Source organism: Myodes glareolus, chromosome 22 (genome assembly GCF_982192425.1).
Source record: "Myodes glareolus chromosome 22, mMyoGla1.1, whole genome shotgun sequence".
Lineage (NCBI taxonomy): Eukaryota > Metazoa > Chordata > Mammalia > Rodentia > Cricetidae > Myodes > Myodes glareolus.
In genome coordinates, this window is record NC_142047.1 from 46054956 (window position 1) to 46072547 (window position 17592).

The 17592-nt window shown below is 44.3% G+C and overlaps 1 protein-coding gene across 1 annotated transcript in view; it reads right to left on the reverse strand.

The window, feature by feature from the left end:
* Window positions 1–16583, reverse strand: part of Cdyl2 (chromodomain Y like 2) — a 176610-nt gene extending 160027 nt beyond the window's left edge. The window contains exon 1 of the mRNA XM_087900447.1: window positions 16096–16583. Within this exon, the coding sequence (XP_087756573.1) occupies window positions 16096–16119 (24 nt within the window). The 5' untranslated portion in view covers window positions 16120–16583. The remainder of the gene's footprint in view (window positions 1–16095) is intronic.
* Window positions 16584–17592: the final 1009 nt, after the last annotated feature.

The following is a 17592-nucleotide window of genomic DNA, read 5'->3' on the forward strand; positions in this document are numbered from 1 at the left end:
ATAAATATGCATAAGATAATAGAGTGAGCGGTGTTTTAATTACTACAGTTTCTGTATGGTTATTTTGGGTCTGGGCAACTGAAAACAAATAAGCAGCCTCCAACAACCTCTGATACCTTAAGAGAGCCCCTCAAATGTTTTCTTTATAGATGCTTCTCTGGTCAGAGTGTGTCTTCACAGCAATAAAAACCCAAACTAAACCATAAGTTGGTACCAGGAGTGGGGTTTTGTTGTGATAGGCCTGACTTGTTTTTGTTTGGAGTAATTTGTGCTTTGGTACTTTAGGTTATGAAAGCAGTACACTGCTTTAAGTACTGCTTAATAACATATACTAGTAGAAGCATGGAAGACAATTGTGTTGATAATAATTTGAAATGTTGAGAGCTGGTTCAAGAGGTTTCAGAAAAGAATTTTATATGTTGACTAGAAATCATTCTTGTGATACTTTGGTGAAGGTAGTGGTTGCCTTTTGCTTTTGTCTAAAGAGTCTGACTAAGCCTAAAGTGAAGAATTTTGGACTAATTCTGTCAGCAGAAGAAATCTCAAAACAACCTAGTATAGACTCTTGCCGTGTGGATATTAGTGGCAACTCTAATTAAGATATATAATAAAAGGAGCAAGTTGAGAAAGGAAAACACATATGAGGAGAAAAATAGCACCAGAAAAATGAAATGGAGCTAAATCCTTTGTTCAAGGAAATAAATGGATTAAGAAATAGAATAAAGGAGGGGTGACCTCAGGTGAAAGTGGCACACATCTTTAATCCTGACATTCCATAGGCAGAAGCTGGTAGATCTCTGAGTTTGAAGCCAGCCTGGTCTACAGAGCAAGTGTCAGGACAGCCAAGCTTAGGCAGTGAAAGACAGAAAGCTGGTGGAGATGTAATTAAACAAGGGGGCCATGTTCCAGCCACAGCAAGCAGCAGAACTTGGCAGTTTGGCCACATGGTTATGAATTTAGAGTTAAGGACAGAAGAAAGGAGTTAAAATCCTGTGGTTCTGATTAGATGGGGCTGAAGAACTGGCTATGATTAACAAGATAACATAACTACTAAGAAAAAGTTTTTTGCTTGCTGGAATACTTAATGCTGGTCAGCTAGACCTAAGAAATTAGCCACGATTATGAAGAGACCAGAATCACTGAGGTGAAATCTTCTGGGAAGTGTTTCCTGAGAGCACAGAGAAGCTGTACTTCAGAGGTGGCCAAGGTTGTACCTCATACTGGCAGCCAGACTTGGTAATGTGTAAGCGCCACCCAGGTGATACTGGTTTTGATGGCATGAAGGGGTCCTGGAGAGCAGCTGAGGTCTGGCACTGGGAGAAGCCAGAAAAGGTCATTCATTGGTAAAGGTGCAGCCTCAGTGGCAGTTGAAGGCCCAGAACTAAAGTAGTCATGCAAAATGTTGAGGCTTGGCACCATGAGGAGAGCCTGTAGGAGGCTAGTGGTGAAAGTGCAGCTCAGTTGTGGGAGAAGACGCCAATGTTTTGGAGATGCCAGTACCATGGGATGACCACAAAGAACAGCAGGAGTGGTGGAGTGATGCCAGCCAGAGCCCAGAAGACAAGCTCTGTGTACTGCTGAGGGGAGAGCTACAGAAGTGACCTGAGCCTTTGGAGGAGTCCAGAAGATCAGGAGTGGACCCCAGAAACTGGAAAGCTGGAATTTTGTAATTACCCAAGATGTTAAAGATGGCAAGAGTCATGGGATGCTTGCTGAAAAGAGTTGCTAACAGGGACTGGAACCCATCCAAGAGAAAGAAGTGTGTTGCACTCAACAGAGCTGAATAGACTTGGATATGTGGAGAGCATTTTGACATAAGACATGAAGTTGCAGAGTTTGGAGTTTGCCCATTTGGTATGCACTCTTGCTTTGGTCTAGCATTTGCTCATTATGCCCCCTTCCCTGCATTTTGGAACGGTAATGAATATCCTGAGCCATTATGTTGGAAGTATATGACCTGATTTTCAAGTTTGATTTTTGTTTTTTACAAATGATTACAGTTAAGAGATTTTCGTGTGTGTCAGAAAAGACTTTGGACTTGTAAACATTGTTAAGACTGTGACAGATGATAGAGACTTGAAGTTGGGCATTTTTCATTATGGTATTTTTACAAGTTTATATGGGTCAGGTAGTGAAATGTGGTAATTTGAATGTAATTGGCCCCCATAATTCCATAATCTCATATGGCATTTAATATGCTTAATAACCTATGGCTTTTCATGACAGTGAACTACATTTGCTCCAATTGCAGCACCAATCTACTTCAAAGAAGATGATGGGTATATAAAAAAAACTCTGCATGGAGTTTGTTTTCTTAGACATGTAGACAAAGAAATTGCCCTTGCCTCAATTGCTGACAGATACTGTCCCAACTGGATGAGCAGGATGCAAGAAAGGCAACTGCAAATCTTTGCCAAGACAAGGTAAGACGGTACTTCAAAATCCCCTGCTTCACAGGGAAGCCTGTCAGATATGCTAGGCCAGAGTTGGATGTTCCAACATTACAGAGGAACTCTGGGTGACTGTCCAGAAAGCAAGATGTCCCTGTCGTTAGGTAACATTTCATCCTTCTGGGATATTTGATGAAGTTAAAGACTAAATAGTTATAGCTTTCCGTAATTACGATAGGAAACAAATTATGTATAAAACTTTGGACTCACAAAAATAGGATAGATAATGGAGTATTTTCTCATACTTTGCCAAGTGCAAATAGACTGGATATTGTGACTATGATTCTTTCTTGCTGTTTTTGTTGTATATAATTTTACTATGTTAAGGTTAAACCTTCCTTTTTAATTAGATAAAAAAAGGGGGGGAATGCTATGAAATAATCATTTTGTATACTGTAAATATGTATTGCTCTCATTATCAATAAAAAGCTGATGGGCTGATAGTTACGCAGGGAGACATTGGGTGAGACAGTCTGACAAAGGCAGAATGCTGGGGTGAAGAAGGAAAGAATCAGAGGACTTTCCAAGAGACTCAGAGGGAAGAAGACATGCTGAAGGATAGGTAAAATTATGAGTCACGTGGCAACACAAAAATTAATAGAAATGGGTTAATTTAAAATCTAAGAGTTAGCTAGTAATAAGCTGGAACTATTGACCAAGCACTTACAATTAATATTAAGACTCTGTGTGGTTATTCAAGAGTGGCACAGGAAAACTCCACCTAAAAATACAAGCTCTCAAAAATGCTAATAATGCTTAAATTGGACATTGAAATTTTAATTACTCATTCCAAAAAAGAATTTAAAAGATACTCATGGCTACAGAATCTGTTCCCTGCATAGTTATAGGCACATAGCTAATATACTATTTAGCTGGTGGATTACTCAACAGTAACAATTTTCTATATGTATTGGTATTTTGCCTACATTTATGTCTATGTGACACAGGCATATTTGGTACGATGAGGGTCAGAAGAGGGCAGCAGATCCCCCAAAACTGAAGCTACATTTTGGTTGTGAGGCACAATGAGGACGCTGGAAATCCTACCTGAGTTCTCATCCAGAGCTCTTAACCACTGAGCCATCTCTCCAGCCCTCAATGACTATTCTTAAATTAAATCCAACTCTACAATTTGCACAATTTCTATAGCATGTTATTAAAACCCCTGAGGCAGATTTTAAAGCACTAGGCTAAAGGACAAGGAAACCAAAATCAAAGAGAAGAATTTCCTGATGAAGAATCTAAGAATGGGGTGGTGGCTCCTCAGTAGGGGAATTCCTGGTAGGGCCATGAATGTCCAGAGCCTCAGTCCCATAGATGTGCCCCCTTTAGTGCCCAAGATGATAGTTCCCTGAGGATGAATTGACACAGAGATTCTAGTTTAGGTGTGGAAACTGAAGTCAAAATGGGCCCATTTAGAAGAGACACTGGTCATGAAATGACAAGGCTTCTCAGGAGCCTGTTGCTCTACACAGGAGTGGATAATAGATGGGCTTTTCACTGGAGTGGTAACCACTAGAGATACAGACATCCACTCACTGGTTAAGGAAAATGGGACAATGTAGGAGGCTGACAGTAAGCTCAAGAAACAAGATCATGTGGACAAGGGTGAAAAGAACTACTGGACAATCTCCACCTTCAACAACTTCTCAGGACAGAGACTGACTCAAGCATCTCTGATTCTCAGACCCAAGACACCTACCTGTACTGAAGTGCAGTACCTCATGGCTGTCGTGGAATACACACACACACATACACACACACACACACACACACACACACACACATACACACACACACACACACACACACACACTGAACAAGGCATTTTGCTGTGGGATAATGCTTTTGTACACTGTAAAGATTTGTGACTCACACTGGTTTAATAAAATGCTTATTGGCAAGTAGCAAAGCAGGAAGTATAGGTGGGGCAATCAGACTAAGAAAATTCTGGGAAGAGGGAGGGCAGAGAGACACAATCACCACCTAGACATGGAGAAAGCAAGATGAAATGCTTTACTGAGAGAAGGAATCAAGCCACATGACTAAACATAGAAAAGAAATATGGGTTAAGTTGTAAGAGTTAGTTAATAATCAGCCTGAGCTAAGAGGTCAAGAATTTCCACATAAAGCCTAAGAAAGCTGTAAAAACAAAATTCTAGACAGACATGAACAGAGTCAAGTGCAGCTTCAGTAGGCTCTGTTTGTTGATGACAAGCAGACTCACCATCAAAGGCAAAAACCTCACAGCTCTTTTAAGAGACCCTGCCACCAAACACTTATTTGTTGTTTATGAGCAGCCGGCATCAAGCTTCTTAATAGTGGCATGGAACTAGAAACTCCACAGAGTTGTGACAATAAATGTGGCTCCTACCAGTATCTCCACCATGAAGCTAGACTCTTAAAAGCTAAAGAATGGGGTGGAACTAGTCACCAAAAGCACAGATTTAATTCTAGCCATATTGCTTAGCAGATTAAAGACTAGTGTGGTCAGGAAAAGATAGAGATATACAGTAAAGATAGACTCCAGGAAAAAAAAACTCTAAATAGTTCACAGTGTCTTTAAAAATATATGTAGGCTTAGAAGAGAAAAAAAGGGATAGAGGAAGTCCTTTATAAAAAAAATAGAGTAGTTGGGTGTAGTGACACTTGCCTTTAATTCCAGCACTTAAAAAGCAATGGCAGGCAGATAGATCTATATGAGGTTGAGGCCAGCTTGGTCTACAGAGTGGGTTCCAGGACAGCCAAAGATACACAGAGAAACCCTGTCTCAATAAACCAAAAATTAAAAACTAAATATAAAAGAAATAGAGTTTAAAAAAAAACACCATGTAGAGATGGAAAATACACAGAGAGTCTGCATGCTGCATGTTATTGTGTTGTCTTTGAACTGTTTGAATGCTGAGAAAAGAGCAACAACTGCTAAAAGACATTTGATTGTAAATGTCTTTTTATAATCAAAGAAATATAGGTTGCTGGATTACCAACCTATATATTTTTTAAATGCCTTGACTTCAAATTTAAGTCAAAAGGTATATTACTTTGGAGAAGAGGCTTTGCTTTTGTTTTCATAGGAAATGAGAGGTTGTGGATTCATTCTGGGTTAAGAAGAATAAGGTTTTATCAAGGAAAAGGCTCCGATAGGAGCAGATAGCCCAGATGATCCAATGTTTCAGAGCACCTCTGTTTCAGTTTCCTCTGAGTTCTACCATCCAGAACAGCTTCAAGACTGCTGGGTGAGATGATCTAGCCTCACAGAATATTCCAGACAGGACTTGGCTATGATCCTAAATTTTATTTGGGTCCCCATTAGATTACAAGCACTCTCAATCAGCCTAGAAAATCACACCCACATTTCCAAAAAGTAGATTTTGGATGTTTATCTTTGTTTAGTGTGTTGGTCACTAGTTGCTACGGACAATAGTCAGAAAAAAAGCTAAACAAAGGAGATTAGATTCAGGGTCTTGTTTTGAAAAGAAGAAATGGAGACTGCTGTGAGATAATGTTTTTGTACGCTGTAAAGGTTTGTGACTCGCATTGGTTTAATAAATTGATGATTGGCCAGTAGTCAGGCAGAAAGTATAGGCAGGGCAATCAGACTAAGAGAATTCTGAGGAGGAGAAGGGCAGAGAGACACAGTCAGCACTCAGACACAGAGGAAGCAAGATGAAATGTCTTACTGAAAAAAGGTACCAAGCCACATAACTAAACATAGATAAGAATTATGGGTTAATTTAAGTTGTAAGAGCTAGTTATTAATCAGCCTGAGCTAAGAGGCCAAACAGTTCATCATTAATACAAGCCTCTGTGTGTTTCTTTGGGACTGAATGGCTGCCAGACCAAGTGGGACAAGAACTTCCATCTACAAAGCAATCTACTCAAACAGAAGGAGCATTATCAAAATTCTAAGTGACCTATCTCCATTTATAATGGTGGTCACCAAGGATCAGAGGTGAATAGGCTCATCTAGCTGCCCACTGTTATCAGGTGGCAGAGTGAGGAGAAGCAGAGCCACTTGGGCACACACCAAGGAGGTTATTGAAAGGAACTGGCTTGCCCAGTGTAGAGCTAGTGAGACAAATACAAAACAGTCCATGGAACAGAAGGTCATCCGGAAAGGAAACTAGAACTCTAGGACACAGTTTAAACTGATGGTCAGAGGTAGGATTTCCACTTCTTCTAGAAGACTGTTACAGTGCTTAGGCATGTCCACTGACTGATTCAAGTCTATCAGCTTCGGCTGCAATAACTTCCCTTAAAGTAGGCTGGTTAGAAACTTTTAGCCATATCCACGAAAAGATCTAAAATGCAAAACCTATATTGGTATTTGGCCCAAAAACTGAGAACTTAAGCCAGACAAGCAAGCTATCACCTAAAATGGAGCATTGTAGATGGATTTTTCTTTGGGCTGCAGTTCGAAAAAAAAAACAGAGACTTATTATTAATTATGAAAGCTTGGCCTATAGCTTACATATGTGTCACTAGCTCTTATAACTTAAATTGTCCCCTTTATATTAACTTACATTTTGCCTTGTGTCTTTTTATCTCTCTTCCATCTTGTACCTCCTGTTTCTTCTCTGTCCTCTGGTATCTCTCCCATGCCTAGATTCATTCCCCCCACCTCTCTCTCTCTGCCTGGAAGTCCCACCTTCCTGCCTAGCTATTAGCCATTTGGTGTCTCAATATTTTGTTTGTGATATAAAAAATAAAGCTTGTCTGAAGATCAAAGTGTAGAGCTAGACACTAGTTAGCCATAAAGTATAGACAGTAATGGTACACACCTTTAATCCCAGCACTCAGGAGGCAGAGGCAGACAGATCTCTGTGAGTTCAAGGCCACCCTAGGGTATGTGAAATTAATCCAGTCTAAAAGAGAAACAGAGACAGGCAGTGGTAGCTCACACCTTTAATCTCAGTACTTGGGAGTCACATGCCTTTAATCCCAGCACTACGGAGGTGGAGACAGGAAGGGATATGGCTGAGCAGAGAGAGGAATACAAGGTGGGAGGAGACCAGAGCTCAGACCATTCAGTCTGAGGATTCAGGATCTTGCCCCTTTCTAGTCTGAGGATTCATCAGAGGTAAGAAAGAAAGAGAGGAAGAGAGGAAGAGAGGAAGAGAGGAAGAGAGAGAGAAAGAGAGAAAGAGAGAAAGAGAGAAAGAGAGAAAGAGAGAAAGAGAGAAAGAGAGAAAGAAAGAAAGAAAGAAAGAAAGAAAGAAAGAAAGAAAGAAAGAAAGAAAGAAAGAAAGAAAGACTCTCTAGTGGCTGCTCCTTTACTTCTCTGATCTTCCAGCATCAACCCTGATTATCTGGCTCTGGGTTTTTATTATTAAGATAAATTACAATTTGTACTACAATTCAGCCCTTTATTAAAAACAATCAGAAGGTGCCCTGGCAAAGATACATCTTCAGAGTGTACAAGAAGACTATTCCAGATCAGAGCATCACATACATTTGTCAACAGGATTAGCTATTCAGCTACTTCTCTCAGACAAATGTTGTTGAGGTAAAGCACTCAGTGAAGAGCTTCATCTCCAAGTCCTTGACTTTGGCCTTTTCCTTGAGCCAATTTTACTTATGAGAAAGGCTCTGGGTGACTATATCATGTGTGTTCTACTTTTCTGCTGTTAAAATTACTGAAGAGGAAACTGGAAAGGTTTCTCAGTGGTGAGGAGCACTCGCTTTTCCTTCAGGGGACCTGAGTTTGGCTCCCAGCACCTACATCAGGAAGCTCAGAACAGCCTGTATCCCCAACTCCAGGGACGCCAGCACACCCTTCTGGCCTCGGTGGGCACATGTACTCATATGTGTGATTACATGCACACGTACACTCACACATACATATACACAAATAATATCTTTTTTAAATTACAGAAGATATCATGTACAACATCAGGGGGTTCACAACTCATATGTAAGAATATAAGGGATCAGTAGACGCTAACACCACGATCATTGGCTATGCAAAACATTCAAAGCAGGTGTGGAACTAGAGGGATGGAGATGGCTGGTCCTTCCTCCCAGGTCATGCAGACATCACTCTGTCCTTCACAACACGCCAGATTCTTAGGAGTTGCCTGTGGAAGATGCCTCTACATCCATATTCCCCACCTTGCATCAACTGCAATCAGGCCCTTCTCAACCCCCATCACACTCAATAGGACAACTGCATCCCACAGTTGCCTTATTGGTTGCTCAATTCAAGGACACGACAAGCTTGCTTCTCTCTCTCTCGATCTCTCCCCCCTCTCTCAATTCAATCTTCCATTGATTTCCACAACAGCAAGGCCCCTTGTCTTTCGCTGCTCTTCATGACTCTTGCTAGGCAAGCCACTCTCTTCGCTTCTCTAAAACGCCCACTTTCCCCACCAAGGAGCTGGAACTCAGGCTTACACATTGTTCTTTGGTCTTTAACTAGAATCTGCGTACTAATGGCACTCGGTCTCTGTACATTTACTACTATTCAATCTATCTCCATACCAGATACTACTCCTGAGCTCTGAGTTTGCATACCTGCCGCTATGGGCGCCTACACTTGGGTGTTTCCCACGCCCTGACTCACTGCCCTTTCTATTGCCTCTGTACTTCCTTCAAACAGAACTTCTCCCCAAGTTCCAGTGTGAACCCAATGGACTAACAGAAACCTAGGCATTACCCCCAGTGCCTGCTTTTCTTTACGCTATGCACTGGTAAATAGTTTATTTTGGCAGGGCAAGGGAGACTGTCACCGAAAGCCGTGCTTTCTACACAGCTTCCTTTGCAGCTACATAGTCAAGCCAATAAGATGACAGCAGAATCCAATTGTTTATGGGGAGGTGATTCCTTTCAGCCCTCCATCTTTCTTTTTTCCCCTCTTCTGAAAAAAATGGCTAGCACTCTAAGGCTAGGGTGGAGCGTGAAGTGGCCTTGGGGACAGAAGCCACAGCTGAGGATAATGAGATAGAGACAAAAGGAACCTGACACCTTGAGACCTTCACAGAGTAGCACACTAAACCTGAATCCCAAGCTTTCCTTCAGACAAAAGAATGCATCGTGTTAAAGCTAGGCTGTTACTGTATATTGTATATTATGCCTGCAGCATATAAACTTGACTGATAAACCAAACTGTGCCAATCCCTTTAAAATCTTCCAAACTTGCCCATTTCTCTCCATTCTCATCATCACTCCCATTCAGCCACCATGGCCTTCCAGTTATTAAAGCAGAATGCAACATTGTTGGCCGGTCAACCTGCTTCTGTTCTTCCTCTAATTTAATCAACTGTCCATTTTGGAAGGGAAATCTCAGGTTATGATTTGTCTTACATAGGGTTCCTATTGCTGTGAAGAGACACCATGACCACAGCAACTCTTGTAAAGGAAAGCATTTCATTGGAGTGGCTTATAGTTCAGAGGTTCAGTCCATTATCATCATGGTGGGACATGACAACTCACAGGCAGACATGGTGCTGGAGAGGTAACTGAGAGTTCTACATATTGCAGGCAACAGGAAGTGAACTGCCTGACTGGGTGGTGTCTTGAGCATATATGAGGCCTCAAAGTCCACCTCCACAGCCACACACTTCCTCCAAAAAGACCTCCTATTCCACAAGGCTACACCTCCTAATAGTGTCACTCCCTTTGGGGCCATTTTCTTTCAAACCAACACAAGAATCAAGAGTAGTAAAAATATTCACATTCTTCAAACTATCACTTGTCATAATCTATACATAAATAGTTCTATACATATAAAGAATGATGTTTTTGGACATTCAAAATAGAAGTACATAATATCTTACAAACAGAAACAATATAGATGCCCCATATTAGAGATTGGTTACCAAAAATGTAATACATTCAGGAGAAAATTGATCTTTCATTAAAAGTCCTGATAGGGTAATAATTTAGGTCTTGAAGATCTGTCCACATCCATTTCCTAGCTGAGTCTCCTCTGGGAAACCTCTCATTTCCACAGCCTGAATCACATATATCCCTCAACATCAAATCCTGAATGGCTCATCTTCCCCATAGAATACTTTCAACACTGACTATTTCCCAAAAGACCACAGGTTTTTAGAGGACACCACCATCATTTCCCTAGTTCTAGGCATACATTTATTGGTTTATAAATATGAAAAAATAAATGAAGGATGGTGCTACAAATTCAGCCAACCTAGACCCCTTCCACTGTCCAAGAGAGGTGTTAAATCTAATCACATGTCTCTAATATTAAGCCTTTCTATAATCACCCAGCCTGAGCTGTTTTTAAAATTTGGTCAGGCTACAAGAGTCCTTTTTATCTCCCTTCAAGGACAGCTTGAGGTCTTGAAGAAATCACCTTATGCAGTAAAGAATAACATAAAAATCTGCTTAAAAATGAGCCAATGGATCTCCACTGGAGTATCAAATACCTAGTCCACATTCACTGGACTATGTACTACTGTACTATGATCCCAAGATTCCAACTCAACTGGTATATCATCCTTGAAAGACATGTGTGTAGAGATTTAAGAATTCCTATCTTTGACAAGAAGGTCCCTAGATGGGATTAATTAATTAGGTGAATGACATCAGCATCACAAAAAGTTGTGTAGGTTTTTTCAACTTATTAATATTAATACTTGCAGCACTCGTGGGCAACCACTCTCACAAGGAAAGAAACTCAACAATGGATGGAAACATTAGCATAAAGTGGGAAATATGCTCAGTCACAGACGAGTGCTAGCTCATACAGTGGCACCACCACCATGCTGTGTTGTATAGTGAAGCTGGAAGAAGCCATGAAGAGGCTCTGAAAACATTGGTCTCCACTTGGGTGAATGAATAGAGCAATGGACCAGACTTAACTTTATCAGAAATCGTGTTTATTATAAATGAATGCTCTGGGCAATCTACAGAGAACCAAGGGGTTGTTTGTTCTACCAGAACACTGGACTTAATGAGGGACCCACCAGCCAATATATTCCTATTAGATTTATCTGGAGCTTAATCAATGTTATGGGCGCAAAGTTGCATACATTTTCCATGATCTGCTCCAGTGTTGTCTCCTTCTGCAAGTTCTGATACTTCTATTGTGTGACTTTGTATAACACAGGTTGCACACATCCTACCACAAGGCAGAGACCTGTTCTCAAGACTACTGTAGGGTTCATATGCAATGTCTTTTAACAAAGGGGAAGTATTCAGTAGTTTTTATTTGAAATAAAAAAACATTACATACACTATACAAACACACATAAAATTGTACACATATAGCTAGGACACAAGGAAAGAGAAATATATGTCACACCTCCCTTCACCCAAAAAAAGATACAGCCATTTTTTTGAAGACAGAGCTTTAGGAAGCATCAACAGAGTCCGGCACAATAAGCATCATCTCAGCCAATGCACACACACTAAAAAGGCGTCCTCTTTGAACATTTTTGAACATTTTGTCCTTCATGTCCTTCATTCAACTAATCAACGGTAAGAGGTGTAAACCATCACTCAACAGCAAGGAAAACCACATGGTGGAGGTTTAAATGCAGTTCACCCTTTCAGGGGAAGATAGTTGGCTTCTCTTAAAGGCACCCAGACACACTTCTAGAGAAAGAACTGAGCCACCCTGCTCCTGGTGTGTGCTGTGTCGATTTCAGCAGTCTCAGCAGAAACTAAAGACACCTGGGAAAAGGGAATTTCAATTGAAGGACTGCCTAAATCAGACTGGCTTGTGCGCATGCCTGTGAGGTATTTTCTTGATGTGGGAGGGCCAAGCCCAATGTGGGCTGTTCCACCCATGAACAGATAATAGTCTTGGGTTGTCATTACTCCTAGTCCATGCAAAATACGGTTTATTGGTTAAAGATTAGGTTATTTTATGTACAGTCTGTTATAATATTTAAATAAGAAAACACTATCATGTTGGAAGAGATATCATTTTTATAACTCATAGCTTTTATGGTTAGTAACTGCACGAAATAAGAAAGAAAACTAATGCTGATCAAGTCATAGGGAGCAAGTCAATAAGCAGCATTCCTCCGTCTCTGCTTTAGTTCCTGCCCTGCGGTTCCTGCTTTGAGGTCCTACACTAGCTTTTCTCACAATGATGGATTGTGTAATCTGGAAGTGTATCTTTCCTCGCTCACAGATGTGTGTGTTTGTCTGTGTGTGTGTGTGTGTGTGTGTCTTGTCTCATTGCTAGGTATGACAAGTGTCACTGAACACCGTCAGATGGAGAAGATTTTTAGTTCGTCTTTTCCCACAATGCTCCCTATGCAGAAGCACTCATGCCCACCCCATCTTTACACTATAAATCTGGATCTAGAAGATATTAGAATTTTCTAGCTCTGGTGGAGTCAATCATTTGCCAAGGTGGTTGGAGATCAAGAACACATCATCTATGACTCGAGGAAACCAATTATCTTGTCTTTTTCTTGCTCCCTAACTCCTCACAAATTCATTTCCTCATACTCATGACTCTTGTAAGTAGGCAGAAAACTGAGTGCAGTAAAAACAGAAAACAGAGAACACATTGGGAGATCGTTGGCATTCTTCTGTCACTTTTCGTCCCCAGCTCCTGATCTCTCGGCGACAACACCACATTTTAGTTTTGTTTGTGTTGCTGAGATAAATCCACAGTTACAAAGTACCAATGACAATAATTTTATGGTTGGAGGTCACCACAACATGAGGAATTATATTAAAGGGTTGCAGGACTAGGAAGGTTGAGAACCAGTGCTCTAAGACATCAATCAAAATTGGAAACAACCTTCATGTACACGATAGCTAGAATGCACCAGAAGAGGGTGAGTGCTCTGGTATCAGAGAAATAAAACAGAGCGAAGCATCTTCTCTTGCTCCAGGTTTCCTCACCAAGACTGAAGAGCATCATCACATAAACAGAACTCACTTTCTGCTGTCTTTAAAACCAGCACACAACCCCTTAACAGATCTCTCTGGAGGAAGGCTTACTCTTCATAACTGAGGTCTCTAAAATCACCCAAGAGAAGGTCAATCTCTACAATCCAAACATCATCCTCACCCTAAAATGTCAAAGGTAATGTCAGCAGGCACCCAGATGAACTCTGTATTACAAAGATCATCACTCCTAGCCCACTTAAAATATGGTTTATTGATTAAAAGTTATGATAAGACATTTTACATACACATAAGTATAATATTTAATTAAGAAAATACCAGCACATAGGATAAGGTATTGTTTTTACTTCCTTTAAGGTTGGGACCTACACTAAATATTCCCAAATTATTTTTCTTAATCAACAGGCTATTTCTAATGTATACAACTTTACAGCTAGAGACATATTACTGAGGCACACTTGGCACTTCTTGCTTCTAAGTTAAATTTGAACAAACAATTAAATCCCTCAGTCTATGTGATGCAATGGAGGCACAGGCAGTAAAAGCCTTGACATTGGTTATAGTCTCATAATGCAATTTAGCCCTTCTAGTAATGGCTGCACAAATAATCAGCCACGGGAAAACCATTTTATATCGAATACAATTACCTACCACCACACAAGTAATTGTTATTATTGTCCTGCTTATTGGACTACAATAAGCACTCCTGAGTTGCCGAGATGGTTCAAGGCCACTGTGGAAACTCCCGTCCTCACAGACTCATCTGGGGACTATAATTAGCAAGGTTAAGAACGGCACTTTCAGATGGACATTAAACAAGAAATTATCCCCCAGAAGGTTCGCAAGCTTCAGACTCCAAATGGGAAGCACTTATGTCTCCCGTGACGTCCACTTCCTGTCTTCACAAGACCACTTGTGACCCAGGCAAAGTCAGCAGCTCTAAGACAACTCACCGTCGCATGAGAAAATTCCATGACCCCAACAAGGTCAGTTTTTATTCCCCTAAAGGGCATCCACTTTCTGCCGGTGTTCGGGTAGTGCTGGTGATAGTTCGGGGAGTTTGGTCAAACGCTTGCATTCCGCTGGGGTTTGACTTTTGGTTTCCGAAACTGCCCCACCATCTTGAAGAGGGCCAATGGCTCTTTGGATGGCTCACCGGCCCCATCTGTCAATGTCTCATCAGGTTTCTACCCAACCCTGGCTTCTCTATCATCAAGTATAAGGAAGGCCATGGGGTAAAAGAGAGGCCAACTTATTTTTTTACATGGGTCCCACCTGAGCCTGATGACCAGCAATCCATCACTGGGCCTCACCGAGCCCAGAAACATCATCCCAAAGGCTCTGGATACACAGGGAGCCAAGATGCCTACTGGCCTGTCTTCTACTCTCACACCAGCCAGCAAATCTACCATCTGGGAAGCTTGGGCTTCTCGGAGAGCCCAGGGACCAAGCTAACAGCGGATCACCACTGCAGTCTCTTACCCAAAAGGTTAACCCAACCTGTTCTAGGACTGTATGGAAATTTAGACGACAGCCTGAAGAAAGACAACCACTGTGAAGGATTCACACCGGAGGGTGGGGTGGGAGGCCCAAAGTGACCCTTAACACTGGTTTCTTTCAGTATCTACAGGCCTCCTGGTAGAGGGTGGCCAATCCCTTTGGCGTCTTTATTCAGAACCTTCTCTTGAGAAGGAACACCTTCTAAGGGCATCCTCCCTTGGGATTGGTGGTGGATTCTTGTTTGTCCAATGGTCCAAATCGCACGCAAGAACAGTTGTGGTCCCAAAGCTAGCTAAGCCCTCTCTCCCCAGAGACCATGGGTATTTCTCTATTGTTCAGAAGATGACAGATGGATGTCTTCTTTCAACATTTTGAACCGATTTCAAAATATCCAGTGCCTACTACTACCTGTGTGGCCTTGGAGACAAGTATTAGCCCCTGAGTGTGCTAGCGAGTGCTGGGAACAGGATTCACACCCATGTCCCCTGACAAGTCTGACCACCCACATACAACTTCCACGTTCCACCTGGGGGGTCCCTCTGCAGCTCCCCTTTCATCCTGAGAAGCATAACAGCAGAGGCCGCCTCCAAGACCCTGCAAGGAGAGCTCCAGAGCCCAGAGAAGGGGGGTATTAGGCAGCAGGTGGGGGGAGGGGGCAGGCACTCAGTGGCCCCTGTGGAGGCAAGAGTAGTGTCCCTTGAGCACCCCCTCACTACGCCCCAGCACTCCTCTCCTTTGCATTCCCCTCCCCTGGAGCCTGGCTCCCCTGCAATCACCCACCTTCTCTTCCCCACCCAGTTCAGACCCGCGCACCCCCGGGGGCTCGGCACCCCTAAATTGGGCCGTCCGCAGCGAGGCCCCCCGCATTCCCTCGCACGTCCGGCGGCGACTTTTTTTTTTCCTTTTTTTTTTTCCTTTCTTTTTTTACCTGTACTTTTCTGCACACTTGGGGGCGGCTCGTCGAGGCTGAGCAAGCACCTCCCTGGGACCGCTACCTTCCCTCCCTCCGCCCCGGCTCCGCCCGGCTTCCTCCTTCCCCTCTCCAAGGCCGCAAAGTAGATGGAGTAAGAGAGTGTGTGCGCGAGAGAAAGAGAAAGAAGGAGCGGGCGCCGCGGGAGGCGGCGGCGGGAGGCGCGCCGGGCCCCCGCCACCCTCCGGTCCCCGCCGACACCCTCGGGTCCGCCGACACCCTCGAGTCCCCCCGCCGCCCTCAGATCCCCGGCGCCGCCACCCGAGGGCTCAGGACTCCGCTCGCACCCGGCTTGGCCCGGCCCGGTTCCCCGGCGCCGCCCGCGCCCCGGCGTCCCCGTACCTCGTAAAGGTCCCCAGAAGCCATGCCAGGCTGCGGAACTTGGCTCGCCGGGTGTGCGCGTCTTGCTCGCTCGCGCGCTCCCGTGCGTGTGCGCGCGGGGGGCCCGGACTACGCGCGCGCGTGAGCGCGTGTGTGCGTGCGTGTGTGTATGTGTGTGTGTGTGTGTGTGCGCGCGCGCGCGTGTCTGTGTCTGTGTGTCTATGTGTGTGTGTGTGTGTGTGTGTCTGTGTGCGCGCGAGTGTGTGCGGCGTGTTGAGTAAACTGTGTTTTTGCAGAATGACAGGCTTGGGGGCCGCCTGTGCGCAGAATCGGAGCGGGCGGCGGCGGGGCTGGCGTAACCGGCGGCGGCCGCGGCGATTGCAGCGACACACGAGCGCGGGCAGCGGCGACCGACGGCTGCGCAGCGCGCCCCAAGCCTCGGACGCGGTCCCCCGAGCGCCCGGGCCCCCCGCGTCCCAAGGCCGGTGACTGCAGCGCTCGGCTCGCCCCGGCGCCGCCTGCAGGAAGACGCCCCGCGCCCGCCGCCCGCCCGGACGCTGCTGCCACTGGGCGAGTCCCCGCCTCCCCGGAGCCCGGCCCGGCCCCCGGGGCGGAGGGGGCGGCGGCCACCGCCGGCCGAGCCCGGGGACCGTTCCCGAGCCGGACCGCGCGCGCGCGCGACCGAGAGGGCCCTCAAAGTGCCCGGCCAGGTGCCCAACCCGCATGACCTGGCCGGGTTGCGAAGAGGAAGCTTGGAGGCAGGTCTCTACCTGCACATCGCAGGGAAGGGAGCCCCTCTTCGGTCCCAGTCCTTGCTTCAGAAGTACCCGACTCTTCTCTTTCCCGGGGAGGAGACTGGACAAGGTCTTAGGAGACCTGGCCCCTCGGAAGTAAAGGGGCCCTTGTTTCCAGGATGGGTTTTTCCAGAAGAGGAAAGGTGAAGTGCCCCATACACAGGCTCCATGGAGAGCCAGGTACACCGTGGCCTTTCCCCACCAAGCGTGGCCTTTCCTCTTCAGCCCTCAGGCCCCACTATCCAGTCGCTCATCAGTTAATCAACAAACATTTCCCAAAGTCCATCCAACTGCAAGTGTCTATGGCCACCAGTGAGACCCTGCCCGCAATGGACTTTGAATCCCAGAGGCAAGAGAAGAGGTGACGCAGGGAAGAAGAGTTGCCACTACTGCTGGGGTTCAGAGAGAGCCAGAAGGAGAGACACGGGAAGTCATCCCTTTTTTGAAAATATCCTTTATATATGGCCACCCTTGAGTAGAAAGGCTTCTCCTTATGTACTAACACAGCTATCTCAGAACCTGGAGAGAGTGTTCTGAAATTAGAGGGGAGACACACAAGGTCTTCACACAAGCTCCAACGTTCACCTTGTCTTTTTCTGATCCAAATAGCTGATGGATCTAAGAAACTATATCCTCCTTAGGTCATTTGCTGTTTGCAGCACGGTGGGAAGATTATCTGCTGCCCTTTCTAAATGGGTACCCATGTACCAGCACCATGGAAGAC